Source organism: Macaca mulatta, chromosome X (genome assembly GCF_049350105.2).
Source record: "Macaca mulatta isolate MMU2019108-1 chromosome X, T2T-MMU8v2.0, whole genome shotgun sequence".
NCBI lineage: Eukaryota > Metazoa > Chordata > Mammalia > Primates > Cercopithecidae > Macaca > Macaca mulatta.
In genome coordinates, this window is record NC_133426.1 from 136,575,638 (window position 1) to 136,591,116 (window position 15,479).

The 15,479-nt window shown below is 48.3% G+C and overlaps 1 protein-coding gene and 1 long non-coding RNA gene across 4 annotated transcripts in view; one reads left to right on the forward strand and one right to left on the reverse strand.

Annotated features, from left to right (window-relative positions):
• The window catches only part of LOC114674979 (uncharacterized), a 42,222-nt gene that overhangs the window by 10,015 nt on the left and 16,728 nt on the right, over nucleotides 1-15,479 (forward strand). The gene's annotated exons all lie outside the window — the stretch shown is intronic.
• The window catches only part of AIFM1 (apoptosis inducing factor mitochondria associated 1), a 36,656-nt gene continuing 30,823 nt past the window's right edge, over nucleotides 9,647-15,479 (reverse strand). The window contains exons 13-16 of one of the 2 annotated variants that reach the window (XM_015128171.2): nucleotides 13,609-13,751; nucleotides 11,950-12,074; nucleotides 10,244-10,440; nucleotides 9,647-9,905 (exon numbers count right to left, since the gene is read on the reverse strand). In XM_015128171.2, the coding sequence (XP_014983657.1) occupies nucleotides 9,834-9,905; nucleotides 10,244-10,440; nucleotides 11,950-12,074; nucleotides 13,609-13,751 (537 nt within the window). In that variant the 3' untranslated portion in view covers nucleotides 9,647-9,833. The remainder of the gene's footprint in view (nucleotides 9,906-10,243; nucleotides 10,441-11,949; nucleotides 12,075-13,608; nucleotides 13,752-15,479) is intronic. The other variant, NM_001257878.1, reaches the window with a different exon arrangement.

The following is a 15,479-nucleotide window of genomic DNA, read 5'->3' on the forward strand; positions in this document are numbered from 1 at the left end:
GGCTCTGCGGGACCTGGGAGGTGGCTCGAGAGACTTTGCAGAAGCGCGCAGGAACCAGCCTCCGACCTGGGGTGCTCGGCCGCGGGGCTGATCTCCGTACTCTCCCGCCACTGGGGTGGGAGCGCGTCCTTCTCTCGAGTTCGGGGACCGCCCGAGAAGCAGCGGGGGCTGGTGGCCTTTTTCTCTCCACCCCCTTTCTGGGCTCGCGCGCCTTCCAAGCCCCGATCCTGGTGGGGCTGAGCGCCCCCACCCGCCCAGCAGTGCCGGGCGCCTCTGCAGCGCCACCTGCACGCGGAACGCGGCGGCAGCGGCGGGAACTGGCGTCCAAGGAGGAGCAGCAGGAGGAGGAGATATCGGCTCCTCTGCCCCCAGCTTTCCTCGCTGGCACGAGGCCTCCCTTCGCCGCCTCAGCCCCAAGCGGCCTGACCAGCCCAGCCCCGAGCCTTGTCCCGCGCCCTCCCCGGCGCAGGCAGCCAGCGCCCCGAGCTTCCACTCCTGCTGCTGCGTTCTGAGCGGCCTCCTGCCCCGGGCGCCTCTTCTGGGGAAGCAGTGAAGTCACACTGAGCCCGATCCGCTGACTCATGAGAATGAGACTCTTCCCCGCTCCCCGGCACACCCTTTGAAACTTCCCTTCAATCCTTTTTTTCTTTTTCTTTTTTTTCTCTTTTTTGCTGGAGTCTGGGTCTTTCGCCCAGGCTGGAGTGAAGTGGCGCGATTTCGGCTCACAGCAACCTCCGCACCCCACCCCCGGGTTCAAGCGATTCTCCTGCCTCAGCCTCTGGAGTAGCTGGAATTACAGGCGACCACCACCACGCCCATCTAATTTTTGCATTTTTAGTAGGGTTTCACCATGTTGGCCAGGCTGGTCGCGAACTCCTGACCTCAGGTGATCCGCCCGCCTCGGACTCCCAAAGTGCTGGATTCCTTTCTTTCTGTTCCCACCTCCCTTCCTCCTCCCGTCCTGACAGGCGAACTGGGGCGGCTCTGGGCTCCCCGGGAAGGATTCGGTGGGGCAGCTGGGAGGGCAGTGGTGGGTGGGAGTCCCCATGGAGACCTCTGCTCCCCTGTTCCAACCTGGCCACTTGTGCTGTTCTGGGGGTGCACAGGGCCAGGAGGGAATTGCATGTTTGCAAGATGGGGCAAAGCTCTCACAAAGGTATCCCTTTGTAATTAGCCACTGCATTCAGGGAGTGCCTGCCCAAGGGAAGGGGTCTGGGGATCCCCTTCCCTCTTCAGAACCTTGGGACTGCCTGGGGGGTTCACCTGGAAGCTGATGGCTTGTCTTTGGAAACACCTGTTTTAATGAACAAGTGAGAACACAGGCTTGCTTCAGGCGGGATGTGGAACAGCTTCTGCCACTGAAGGGACAAGTGTGGAGTGTTCTGAGCCTTGAGCTGTTCTGGACCCCAGCAGCAAGTCAAGCTGATCATCTGAGAGGTCACTGGCCCTTTCTCCTGGAACTTGATAGTGGACCAGTTCAGGATAGGGTGGGGGTGACTTGGAGGCCCAGAAGTCTGGGTTTTCATACCACCCCCTTGTGCTACTAGTTTGAGGGCAGTGGAAGGGATGAGAGGATTGGATTGTCTCATCACCTCTCCACTGGGGTGGGAAACCAGAGTCACACCCTGGTTGCTTAGAATATTAGTTTCCACAAGCTGCCTAAGGGCCTCAGGCCCAGGCAGGGAAGGCTTCAAGCTGGAGGAGCCCTGCTGGCCTCTGAAACACCTAAAGCTCCCCTTTCCTTCTAGAGAGGCATAGTCCTTAAGCACCCTTTCCCACCCAGCAAATCTGGTACTGGATTGGCATTGTTTCCCTGTGTGCAATTTCCTTTTGTCTGTACGGTAAGCCAAAGCTGGGTGTTGAAGTTTGCAAGCTTCCTGGCTTGCTTGTCACTGCACTTCAGGGTACGGCTCTGCCAAGGCCATGGTCAATATGGAAATGGCCATGGACTAGGAGCAAGGGGGGTGGGAGGTAGAAGGGCTGGTCTCAGGGCTTGGGCTTATATGGCACGAGGGAGCTTTTCTGAGCTCCCACCTTAGTATTAGGTTGAAAGCCTGGGTTATGATGGCTGTCCACAGAGCAGTTCTGTAGGGCATGTTTGTTGGGAATTGGGAGCCCATAGGAATGCGTGTGCTAGGATCATGGCTGACAATAGTCCCACTGTCAAGCCTTCCTTGGGGGAAATTCTGGGTTTGAAGCCAAACTTTAGCTTAGGGGCTGAAGGATAACCCGTTTCATGGAGCCCAGTTTTGAGGCTGTCAAACTCTCCATGGAGAGGAAATAAGATAATGTACAATGTACAATTTCTAGGGGGTCCCAGGTCCAAATGTAACTGGGTAGGTCAAAGAAAAATAAACTATAAACAAAAGCCATAAACTAAAAACAAAACAGAAACCAGCAAAACTTGTACATCTAGTAGAGCCAAAGGGACAGCAGAGGCACTGGGAGATGGCAGTCTCTCTAGACCTTAGAGGTAAACAGCAACTGAGAGATGGAGAGATGAAGAAAGTCCCATGCAAACACCGAAAGACTGTTGCATACACAGGAGGTCAGGGCTGAAGGTGAGAGATGATCTAGTCTGTTCTCTCATTTTACAGATGAGGAAGCAGAGCGCTCAGAAACTAGTTGCCCAAGGCCATCCAGGCAGTGAGCGGCAGCACTGCAGCTGAAATCCGGAAGAGTATTCTTTTCACTGTGCTCCTCTGCTTTGGGAGAAAACACACGAGCAGGGAGCAGCCCCTGGAACCCGAAGAGGAAACACAGGGAAAAGGGAAACAAGGGGTGGCCAGGCACGGTGGCTCACACCTGTAATCCCAGCACTTTGGGAGGCCGAGGTGGGTGGATCACCTGAGGTCAGGAGTTCAAGACCAGCCTGACCAACATGGTGAAATCCCATCTCTATTAAAAATACAAAAAAAATTAGCATGGTGGCGGGCACCTGTAATCCCAGCTATTTGGGAGGCTGAGGCAGGAGAATCGCTTGAACCCGGGAGGAGAAGGTTGCAGTGAGCTGAGATCACACAACTACACTCCAGCCTGGGTGACAAAGCAAGACTCTATCTCAAAAAAAAAAAAAAAAAAAAGGGGGGCCGGGCGCGGTGGCTCAAGCCTGTAATCCCAGCACTTTGGGAGGCTGAGACAGGTGGATCACGAGGTCAGGAGATTGAGACCATCCTGGCTAACACGGTGAAACCCCGTCTCTACTAAAAAATACAAAAAACTAGCCGGGCGAGGTGGCGGGTGCCTGTAGTCCCAGCTACTCGGGAGACTGAGGCAGGAGAATGGCGTAAACCCGGGAGGCGGAGCTTGCAGTAAGCTGAGATCCGGCCACTGCACTCCAGCCTGGGCGACAGAGCGAGACTCCATCTCAAAAAAAAAAAAAGGAAAACAAGAGGGGAAGACTGCAGAGATTCTGAGAGGACGTGGGAGAATGAAAGATCTGAGGAAGAGTGAAGAGGGAGACGTGTAATCTCTGGGTGAAAGGAATGTCAGCTCCATCCTCTATGAAGCAGGGCACTCTCCATATTCTTTCCAAAGTGATGACAGAGAAGACACAACCATAAAACGGGGGAACTATGATTTGGTCGGTGAAGAAAAAGCCTAGAATAGGCCAGGCACAGTGGCTCATGCCAGTAATCCCAGCACTATGGGAGGCTGAGGTGGGAGTATCGCTTGAACCCAGGAGTTTGGGAACAGCCTGGGCAACAAAGTGAGACCTCATCTCTATTTTTAAAAATGCCTAGAATAGATAGAACAGTAAAGCAACTGGTGAAGCAATGAAGTTCCAATCGGAACTCACATATCATACTCCCAGCAGTTAGGTGACACTGATAATCCCTGTTGACTTGTCTGTGGCCACCACTCAGTTATAAAGCCATTGAAGGAAGACAGGGACAATATATTACTCATCTTCCTATCTCCAGAGCCTAGTACAGTACTATGGCATGCATTAATTGCTCAGAAAATGTTAAAGAAATGAATACATTTATTTGTATATTATTTATAAATTCAATACCTGTGCTAGGTGCTCCCTGAGAAGCATCTTTGTGTTGTACTGCAAATGCCAAGACATCCTAGGTGAGAACCTGCCTGGGAAGCCAGGTACCTCTGTCCCCCAACACAAGACACAACTCCTGGGCTTTCCCCAACCGAAACACAGACCTTGGAGGCTCCACCAGGACTAGGTAAGGTCTTCAGAAAGGCACAGGACTAGGCGAATTTCACTGGGGTCTCTGCCTGATAGTGGTCCTCCAGAGGATATTTTGGCTATTTGTGTCCAAATTGTCAACTCCCTCTGGTCAAAGACCAGGAACACGGTGGTCATACAAGTTGGGTTTATTGCTCATTGCGGCAAGAAAGAAGGCACCCCATGGGGGAATCATGACATGCCTCAGGAAGAGGGCGCTAGAAAAGACTTAGAGGATTCAGGTCGGGTCAGGGGATTTGGAGGAAGGTTTAAGTCAGGCTTTGTTCTGGACTGGATGCTGGTGATTCTGTGATTGGACTGAGTATCTTATCAACTCAATCTTATCTAAGAGGAGGGCAGACAAGAGCGAGGCTGAAGCTGCAATTGGTAAGGAAGCAGCAGCTACTCAGAAAAACCAGGATGGGGGTGGGGGGTGTTTGGTCATTTTCAAGGTTCAGGCAATGTTCACGTTTTCATCTGTTCACATGATTATGGAGCGGTCTTGTTTTTGTCTCAATCCACCACGGTCACAGAGTAGCCTTGTATAATGCTGATGTCCTATGAATGTATGTTCAGCAGAACACCCAGATCTAGCCGTGAGTGCCAGGCCAGTTGGTAGCAACATCAAGTCCTGGCCGACAGTACTGGGCGAGCTTCCAGAGACGCCAGGGGCTGCTTTTCTTTCTGCAAATGTTCATTTTGAGAGGATCTCTGGTTCCCATCGAGGGCTTGGCAGTCCAGTATCTAAATATTTAGACCCTCCCTGTCCTCTTTGACCTAGTCACACCCATATGTAGAACCAGCCAGGCAGGGGAACGTCATCACTGGCTTGGGCTGAGTGTATCTGTGTGTGGTTTTGTGTGCGCGTGTCTGTGCCCGCCAGGAATTCCCTGATAAGATGGGAAAGAGACCAGAGGCAGTCTTACTTCACCTCTGGGCCCAGCAGAACTTCCCCTCTGCCCAGAAAGCAAGGCACTGGGAGCGAGTCCCAACAATCTCTAGGGCAGCAAGGGTGCCTGGCTTTAGGTGGAGTCAGGGAAGGACGTACAGAAGGGGATGTGGCAGCGGCCAAACTGGAGAGGAGCGGGAAAGGGAAGGGGCAGTGGGGGAAGGGAGGGGAGAGTTCCTTTGTATAAATGGGTCTCTTGAGAAGCTGCTGATTTTCCTTCAAGGAAGCAGCCTGCAGTAGGTCACTGTGGAGTCCCACCCCCAGCCCTTTCTGTTTAAAGCCTCTTGTCTCCAAAACAGGCCCTGTTGATTACAACAACAACAACAAAAATCACAAATGTTGACCTCATCCTTCACTAAGAGGCTTAATCTAACCCCTTTCCAATCAAACTTCCTTCCTTCCCTCAGTTCCACCTCTCCACCTTTAAAAACATTAGGACACTCCCTGCTGTGGCTTACAGGTAGCCAGGCAGAGGTTAGGACCATCACTAAGTGGTGCCAAGGACCATCTGATACCGTTTGTGAAATGGCCAAGGAAAGCGAGGTTGAAGTCAAATGGGTGGGCTCCAGATGCCTGCTCTTTGGGCAAAGCCTGCCTCTTCTTCCCAGGGTGGGACTAGCCCTGCACCGCACTGTGGTGTGGTCTAGCTGATCACAGACCAGGTATTGAGGGCCAAACCCTGACTGGCACTGCTTGTCTGTGGAGTCAGAAATCAGACCCTAGAGGCTGGTGGCTCATGCCTGTAATCTCAGCACTTTGGGAGGCCGAGGCGGACAGATCACCTGAGGTCAGGAGTTTGAGACCAGCCTTGCCGTGGCGAAACCCCACCTCTATTAAAAATACAAAAATTAGGCCGGGCGCGGTGGCTCAAGCCTGTAATCCCAGCACTTTGGGAGGCCGAGACGGGCGGATCACGAGGTCGGGAGATCGAGACCATCCTGGCTAACACGGTGAAACCCCGTCTCTACTAAAAAAATACAAAAAACTAGCCGGGCGAGGTAGTGGGCGCCTGTAGTCCCAGCTACTCGGGAGGCTGAGGCAGGAGAATGGCGTGAACCCGGGAGGTGGAGCTTGCAGTGAGCTGAGATCCGGCCACTGCACTCCAGCCTGGGCGACAGAGCGAGACTCCGTCTCAAAAAAAAAAAAAAAAAAAAAAAATACAAAAATTAGCCGGGCGTGGTGGTGTGTGCCTGTAATCCCAGCTACCGGGGAGGCTGAGGCAGGAGAATCGCTTGAACCTGGGAAGTGGAGGTTGCAGTGAGCCGAGATCACTCACTGCACTCCAGCCTGGGCAACAGAGCGAGACTCCATCTCAAGAAAAAAGAAAAGAAAAGAAAGAAGTTGCAGCCCAGGATCCTCAGGGGCTTGGGCAGATTAAATGCATCCTGGGGTAAGTGGCAAGTTGTGACAGTGAGTGAAGTGGTTATGATCTGAACATCCTCCCCTAAACAACCTGAATTACAGATATCAGAGGCTACAAGACAGAGGTGCATTTTTAGTCAGCTCTGTTATCTAGCATCATCCAGCCAACTGACCAAGGACTTGCTCAGCACCTCACCAGGGTGCAGCATATGGTCCCCATCCTGAGAAGAAAACATGGGCTCTGCTCTGAGACAGCTGCCAATTCCTTTAGAATAACTTAAAGAACAATTACACTCAAAGGTGCTAAGTGCAACTGGAGTTCAGAGAGAAATCATGCATGGGCACTAGTCCAACTGGTACCATGCCACCAAGGGAGGACTTGATGTAGGCCTTGAAAGATGAGCAGGATTTGGATAGGTAAAGGGAGGAGGGATGGCGTTCCAGATGTGAAGAGCATGAACACAAGTTTAAAGGTGGCAATAAACCAGGTGTGCGTGTGTGCATGTCTGCATTAAAAGTCACGGGGAAGGTGAGACAGGCAGAGTGGGCTTAGTACTACAGGAGACTTTGAACCTGATGTGGTTGGTGACAGGGAGTCACTGTATATATATATATATATATATTTTTTTTTTTTTTTGAGACGGAGTCTCACTCTGTCACCCAGGCTGGAGTGCAGTGGCGCAATCTCGGCTCACTGCAAGCTCCGCCTCCCGGGTTCACGCCATTCTCCCGCCTCAGCCTCCGAGTAGCTGGGACTACAGGCGCCCGCCACCGCGCCCGGCTAGTTTTTTGTATTTTTAGTAGAGACAGGGTTTCACCATGTTAGCCAGGATGGTCTCGATCTCCTGACCTCGTGATCCACCCGCCTCGGCCTCCCAAAGTGCTGGGATTACAGGCTTGAGCCACCGCACCCGGCCGTCACTGTATATTTTTAAACAGGGAGGGGACATGGACCAAGTGGTGGTTTAGGAAGTGGCCTAACAGCCGTGGTTGACTCAGGATGGCTGCTGTGGCTGATCTCTCCATTCCTGGCATGGCCACAGTACTTTTTGTGTCCTTCTATGGACGTAGCTCATTGTATTGGAGTTCTGCATCCATGTGTCTGCATTCCTCACCGACATCAGGTCGTCCTTAAAAGCAGTGGCCATGTTTTATCCATCTTCCTATTCTGACATCTACCTAGCTCAGAGTAGGCACCCAATGAACACTGATTAGATGAACAGATCATTTAATTTCAATCCACTGAATTACAATGACATACCATACAAGGATAACTACTGTCAAAGAATTTGACAAAACTGTATACAACACTAAAGCAAGACAAATCACAATTTGATCTTTTCTTAATGATTTGTGGAACACTAGGATCTTAGTCTTACCCCCATCTCGGTAAGTAGCAATTACTGCTGTATAATAATTTCTATATCACAGGATACTAGATGAGTTTTTTTTTTTTTTTTTGAGATGGAGTCTCACTGTGTTGCCCAGGCTGGAGTGCAGTGGTGCAATCTCCGCCCACTGCAACCTCCACTTCCCAGGTTCAAGCAATTCTCCTGTCTCAGCCTCCTGAGTAGCTGGGACTATAGGTGCACGCCACCATGCCTGGCAAAGTTTTGTATTTTTAGTAGAGATGGGGTTTTACCATGTTGGCCAGGATGGTCTCGAACTCCTGACCTCAGGTGATCCACCTGTCTTGGCCTCCCAAAGTGCTGGGACTACAGGCGTGAGCCACTGCACCCGACTCTAGATGAGTTTTCTACATATGGATTTGGATATATCATTTGGATATGATCACATTCGACTAAACCTGTATCCATATAGTATTGCACATATAGTATTGCATGGTATACCTATACTGCTAATTCTTATGGTGGAGATTTGGCCTGTTCTCCCAGAGTTCAGAAGGGATTTGGTTGAAGCTGAAACTGCCCTTAATCAAACCCAATATTAAAAAAAAAATCCAGACTAGTGGTAATTTTCTTTTTATATACATGGAGTTTCACAACAGGACTCTTGAAAGTAATAACAAATTCCTCTTAAATAAGATTTGACGTTTTTAGGCCGGGCGCGGTGGCTCACACCTATAATCCCAGCACTTTGGGAGGCTGAGGCGGGAGGATCACCTGAGGTAGGTAGCTTGAGATCAGCCTGACCAACATGGAGAAAACCCATCTCTACTAAAAATACAAAATTAGCCAGGCGTGGTGGTGCATGACTGTAATCCCAGCTACTCGGGAGGCTGAGGCAGGAGAATCACTTGAACCCAGGAGGTAGAGGTGGTGAGCCTAGGTTGCACCATTGCACTCCAGCCTGGGCACCAAGAGCAAAACTCCATCTCAAAATAATAATAATAATAATAATAATAATAATAATAATATTTGATTTTTAAAAGTTAAGCAATCTAAAATGCCAAACAATGAGTTGACTTGTGAAACTCTGAATTGTATTCCCAGGAAATAATCTGTAAAGTGAGGTATGCCCATAAGCGTATTTTAGAAAAAAGGAGCTTAAGAGAGGACAGATGTCTGGCATGAGGACAACAGGCAGAAGAGTCAAGAGATGATGGTCCTTCCACGAGTCCGTCTCCAGGTTTAACTGTGAAGCACCAGGTCTCTGAGCTCAGATTTGTAGTAAGTGCCCTTTCTGTCCCCTGCAGGACCCAATCCAGTTCTGGGACGGGAGTTGTTCCAGGTTAAACGGAGTCTATTCCATACATTTATTTGTTCACTAATTCGACGATGATCTATGAAGCACTTAGTATGAAGCAGACCCTGTGCTAAGCTCTGGAGATAAAACCGTGAGCAAGGCCTTAACGTCAGGGCTCCTGCTTCCAGGAAGTCATGGGCTAGCAGGGAGACACATACACAAGGATGAGGCTTGGAAGGCTGGGAAAGTCTTCAGAGATAGTGAACTTCCTGAGAGGAGAGGAGGGGAGTCGAGTGTTGTGGGCCGAGGCCACAGCAGGTGTGTGCAAAGAGGTCTGGAGGGATGAGGGAAGTTTGGAAATGAAAGGAGTTTCACGGGTGGAGTAGGGCACGAATACGTGGCTGACAAAAATCCTGCCCTTGGTGGGTGCTGCAATTTGCTTGCTTTCTAATAGGCTTTCCTCCTTCACCCACCTGCCCCCTTGACAAGAGAACAAAATTTAATTTAGAAGAATCAGAATTTATTTCACTATGTGAACATTAAGAATTTGCCTACATAGTTGAAAATATTCACAAAGGACTTGATCATTCACACTTATACACAGAGAAAGTCTGCAGAATAAAAAAATGCTCCTTTACCCATCCGACCCCTCAGGGGTGGCAGAGGGTTTGCCAATTCCACTGCGGGGCTTCAATCTTCATGAATGTTGAATAGTTTGGCTACTTCATTGAGATCTTCATGCTGCTCACCGTCCTTAATGATCTGAGGGAGAGAGAGTAACAATAGGTCCCTAACTCACTCCATGTGCATTCAGGCCATGCCCACACAATGGGGCCACCTGGGGCAGTCCCCATATCACACTGGGAGGGAGGTGTGGGAACAGCTCTCTGCTAAACCCAAACAAGCAGCCTGCCAACTCCCAGATCACCCAGCCAAGTCCCAAGTGAAAAATAATGTTCCTGAGCCAAGGCTATACCTTTGTTCTGCTTAGGCACAATTTGACCTGGGGGACAATGCATCTCAGGGCACCTGATGAAGTTACAGGAGTGTTTCTGAGCCGTACTTCCCATCTTCCTCTAAGAGTTATGACGGGCACCTACCTTCCTTGCTATTGGCATTCGGTTAAAGATGTTCCATAGCACAATCCCCACGACCACTTTGTCCCTGAGGTAGAAGATGACACCTTTGCCGTAGTCCTCCCCCTGGACGGGGGCCTGTGGAACTGCCGGGGTGCTGGGAGGAATAGCAATTTCTGAAGCCTCGGACTCTGTCTCACTCTCTGATCGGATACCAGTTCCTGTGGCCAGCCCCCAAAACAAATAAACATAGAAGCAAAATCAAAACTTCAGTTATTATGAGCCTGGGAAATTCTAGAAGCCAACAGTCTTTCAAGGCCTGCTTCAAGCTACTTCTAGAGGATTTGTTTCTCTATGCCCCCTCAGTAAACCCTGGCCTTCACCAGCCCCTCTCCAGTGACAAAGCCAAGGAAAGGTCTTCCTTGCCAGCTCCTGGGCACAGGGTCAGTCTGACCCAAAACTTCCCTCCCTTATTATCTCATTTTAAATTCATGCTATGAATATTTCCTGATATCTGGATTTCTTCAAACTGCAGAAGGCTGGTCCTTGTCCTCTAAGAAATATTCTAGAGCGGCATGGTCCAAATACAGTAGCCACTAGCCACAGCCATGTAAATGAACATCATTTCAAACTGAGTAAGATGTAAAATTCAGTTCCTTATCTGCACTCACCATGTTTCATGAGCTCAGAAGCCACATGTGGCTAGTGGCTAATGTACTGGACAGAGCAGAGATGGAACATTTCCATCGCAGCAGAAAGTTCTATTGGACAGTGCTATTAGACAGATACTTTAGCCAAAGCAGAAGGCACTTCCATATGGAAAAACCGTAGTGAAGGCATTTCTTCCTAGAGAAAGATAAGAGGGGAAGGGAAGGGTGGCATGGGAAGGGGGCACCTTGCCTTCTGAGAACCACTAGCCTCCAATAACACTGTCCAGTGGACAGAGCAGTGACATGAATCCACTTACTAGGTTACTAGGAGAGATCAATTAAGGAATATGGAATACATTAGAATTACACAGGAAAAGGAACTACATATCCATATAATGTCTTACTTTCTCCTTCTTAAAGAGCACCTTGCCCTTGAGACACCTCTGGCAAAAGGACACAGAGGTTAAATAACTTGAGCTAAGGTTAAGGAATAAGGTCTCGGAGTTAATGAAAGAGACATGTGTGGGAGAGAAGTTCATTCCAAGAGAGGTGCCTCCCATCTAAAGAAAACCTGGCACTAAGATCTGCCAAATGGAATGAGAGGCAGCTAAAGAACTACTCAGCCCAGTTCCTCCCTGCCCAGGACCCATGGAGGACAGCCAGTCTTAAGCTAAGGCTCTCAGGCCGTGTTCTTGAGATTCGCATGAAGCAAAATAATAAAAATGACAACTGAAAGAAAGAAAAAAACGCAACCTAAAAAGTTCAGGTTTTCTTGTTTTCTTCCTTAGATAGGTCTTCCCAGAGACAAACGAAACAACAGTGTCGTTGAGTTAGCCACTGTCCACTGTCTAGGACAGATACCCGCAATATTTGAATCTATGCTTTGCCCAGGATACCTGATTTGGCCAAATCTCAGACCACTAAAGAGTGAGGACTTGAGGTTTGGTTTCTTTTAAAGCACAACATGAAGAGAGGCTTTCACTGACAGCCCCCGCTGGCCAATACAGAAACCCCTTGTTCAGGAGAATCTGGACCACTGCTTCTCAACACTTTCTAAGAGGAGTGCTGGGGCTTCCTTACCTGACTGCTCTGTGGCAGATCTGGGGTTGTCTTGTGCAGTTGCTTTTGCAAAAACACCAACTGTGGGCAAACTACTGTCCACAAGACCAATAGCTTCATAGCCAACGTCGGGGCCCAAATCACTCCTAACAAGAGAGAAGAGGGTGTTCTGTCAAGGGACTGTAAGGAATGACACGGTAGCACATATTCACCACGACAATGCACTTTTTTTTTTTCTTTTTTTTTTTCCTGAGCCGGAGTTTCGCTTGTCGCCCAGGCTGGAGTGCAATGGTGAGAACTCAGCTCATTGCAACATCTGCCTCCTGGGTTCAAGTGATTCTCCAGCCTCAGCCTCCTGAGTAGCTGGGATTACAGGCATCCACTACTACACCTGGCCGATTTTTGTATTTTTAGTAGAGACGGGATTTTACCATGCTGGCCAGGCTTGTCTTGAACTCCTGACCTCAAGTAATCTGCCCGCCTTGGCCTCCCAGAGTGCAGGGATTACAGACATGAGCCACCGTGCCCGACCAACACCGCACTCTTATGCTAACCAAAGAACTCAGTATGCGTATCACCAGACGCCAAACTGATCTGCTGTTGCTAGAGCATCTAGGGATGACCATGAGAAAGTAAGATTAACCCTAACAGCTTTGACTTTTCCTTAAAAAGCCATTATACACGATCACATATCCATGCAGTGATTGAAGTGTTCTTCAATTTATTCATGCTTTTATCCCATGCCACATTTGAAAAGTGATGAGGTCCCCACTTTTGCTATTCACTACTTTCGTCTTGAAATTCCCTTTTTGAAGCTTCAAAGAGTGTTCCACATTTACAGAATTCAGAATTTGAGATGTTTTATGGTTTCATTAACCTACGGTATTTCCCCTTAGCCTCCACTTTTCTTTTCTTTAGCTTTTAAAACGTTTTTATTTAAAAAATTCAGACGAGCTCTTGGTATGTTGCCCAGGTTGGTCTCGAACTTCTGGGCTCAAGCAATCCCCCGGCCTCGGTCTGCCAAAGTGCTGGGATTAGAGGCATGAGCAACCACACCAGACCAGCCTTCATCTTTTAGGACTGGAATGCTTTCTGACATTCTTTTTTTTTTTTTTTTTTTTTTTTTTTTGAGACGGAGTCTCGCTCTATTGCCCAGGCCGGAGTGCAGTGGTGTGATCTCGGCTCACTGCAACCTCCACCTCCCGGGTCCAAGCAATTCTCCTGCCTCAGCCTACCGAGTAGCTGGGATTACAGGCGCGCGTCACTATGCCAGGCTAATTTTTGTATTTTTAGTAGAGACAGGGTTTCACCATGTTGGTCAGGCTGGTCTCGAACTCCTGGCTTTGTGATCTGCCCACCTCGGCCTCTGAGATATTTTGCCAGAAGTGCTGGTGCCATCTCCATTCATTCACCTAGTCTAACAAACATCAGACGGAACACTTAAAATAACTTCTTTTTCTCTTTTAATGTTTTACAAAAGGAGCAGTTTGGTGAAAAACCAATCAGGACACTTTTGCCAGATGGTTACCTGAGGGTAGAATGTGTGGACATGAGATGGACTTTTTTCCCTTCTGTATGAAAGCTAACTGGCTCATAATAAAACCAAACCATAACTCTGTGTTATGGTCCTAGAGATACTGAACTGTAATCAATTGGGTCCCCAAGGCACACAACTATTACCAGAACATTGACTGATGCCAGTACGGCTTAGCAGCTCCAGTCATATTTTCTCCAGCCAATCTTCCACTCACAACAGCATGATCATGGTGCTCTACCCGCCTCCTTCCCAACTTTATATCATAGAAGCATGCAGCATCTCCTGCCTGTGGAAACAAATACATAACATGAACACATGATTAAAAACAAAAAAAGCAAGTTAAAGACAAAATATAAACTTTGGGGGCTCAAAGAACACTTGTAATGGTAACTAATTCATGTTTTCCATCTACAGGCCAGAGTTGTACTTAAACTAACAAAAACAGCTGATAACCCATTCAATTTTTTTTTTTTTTTTTTTTTTTTTTGAGACAGGGTCTCACTCTATTGCCTGGGCTGGAGTGCAGTGGTGCGATCATGGCTCACCACAGCCTGGACCTCCAGGCTCAGATGATCCTCCCACCTCAGCCTCCCAAGTAGCTGGGACTACAGGAATGTACCACCATGCCTGGCTAAATTTTTTTTTTTTTTTTTTTAAGAGCTGGGGTGTTGCCATGTTGCCCAGGCTGGTCTCGAACTCCTGGGCTCAAGCAATGTCCCTGCCTCAGCCTTCCAAAGTGTTGGGATTACAGGTGTGAGCCACCATGCCTGGCCTGAGATCTCATTTTAAAATATCGATTCCAGGCCAGGTGCAGTGGCTCATGCCCGTAATCCCAGCACTTTGGGAGGCCAAGGTGGGCGGATCACAAGGTCAGGAGTTTGAGACAAGCCTGGCCAATATGGTGAAACCCCATCTCTACTAAAAATACAAAAAATTAGGCGGGTGTGGTGGCGAGCACCTGTAATCCCAGCTACTTGGGAGGCTGAGACAGGATAATGGCTTGAACCCGGGAGGCGGAGGTTGCAGTGAGCCGAGATCGTGCCACTGTACTCCAGACTGGGAAACAGAGTGAGACTACGTCCCCCCCCAAAAAAAATCTATTCTGCTTCCATAAAGCTAACCTAAATCTTCTATAGTTCGGTTTACTTATGCCTACTTCCTGTTCTTTCCTTAACAGACCGGATATTTAATAACCATGATTTGCAGAATATTCTTTTCTATATGTAGAAACCAGTTTTTGGATGTGACTGCCTCTCACCTAGAAATGTTTTCTTAGATTTCTTTTTGTCATTCAGTATTCATTCATTCAACAAATATTTATGGAGTACTTATTATATACAAAAGTATTATGTTGTCCGGGTTGCTGAGACAAAACTGACGTGGACCTTGACTATGAGGAGCATACAACCTAGTACAGAAAGATACAGCCTTGCTCATAACTACAGAGCAATGTAAACTGTAATGTGCCAATATGAAAGGTACAGATTAAAGAAGACAAGTATTTCAACCAGAGGGCAAGAACCTCCAGCCTGGGGTGAACTGGGCCAGCTTCATGAAGGATGTGGTATTTGAGCTCTCTAACCCTTTGTTCATCTTTGTGGCTATTTAGACTCCCCCAAAGCAACCTAAAAATCCAACGAGTAAGCAACGGTAAAGTAAACTGTGAATTCACTTAATGGAACATATAGTCATTAAACTGTTTACAAAGTCTGAAGCAACATAGAAAATGCTTACATTTATGGTGTTAAGTGGAAAAGAGCAGAATATTATATATAGTATGCTTGCCATGAATAAAACAAACCAACAATAAAACCTACATGCAAGGAAACAAAGGGAAGGAAATTCACCAAAATATTAATGGTTGCTGCAGGTGACTTTCCTCTCGCCTTCTTGTCTGTCTTCTACATTGACCACATATTACTTTTTTTTTTTTTTTGAGACTGAGTCTTGCTCTGTTGTTGCCCAGGCTGGAGGGCAGTGGCGTGATCTCTGCTCACTGCAGCCTCTGCCTCCT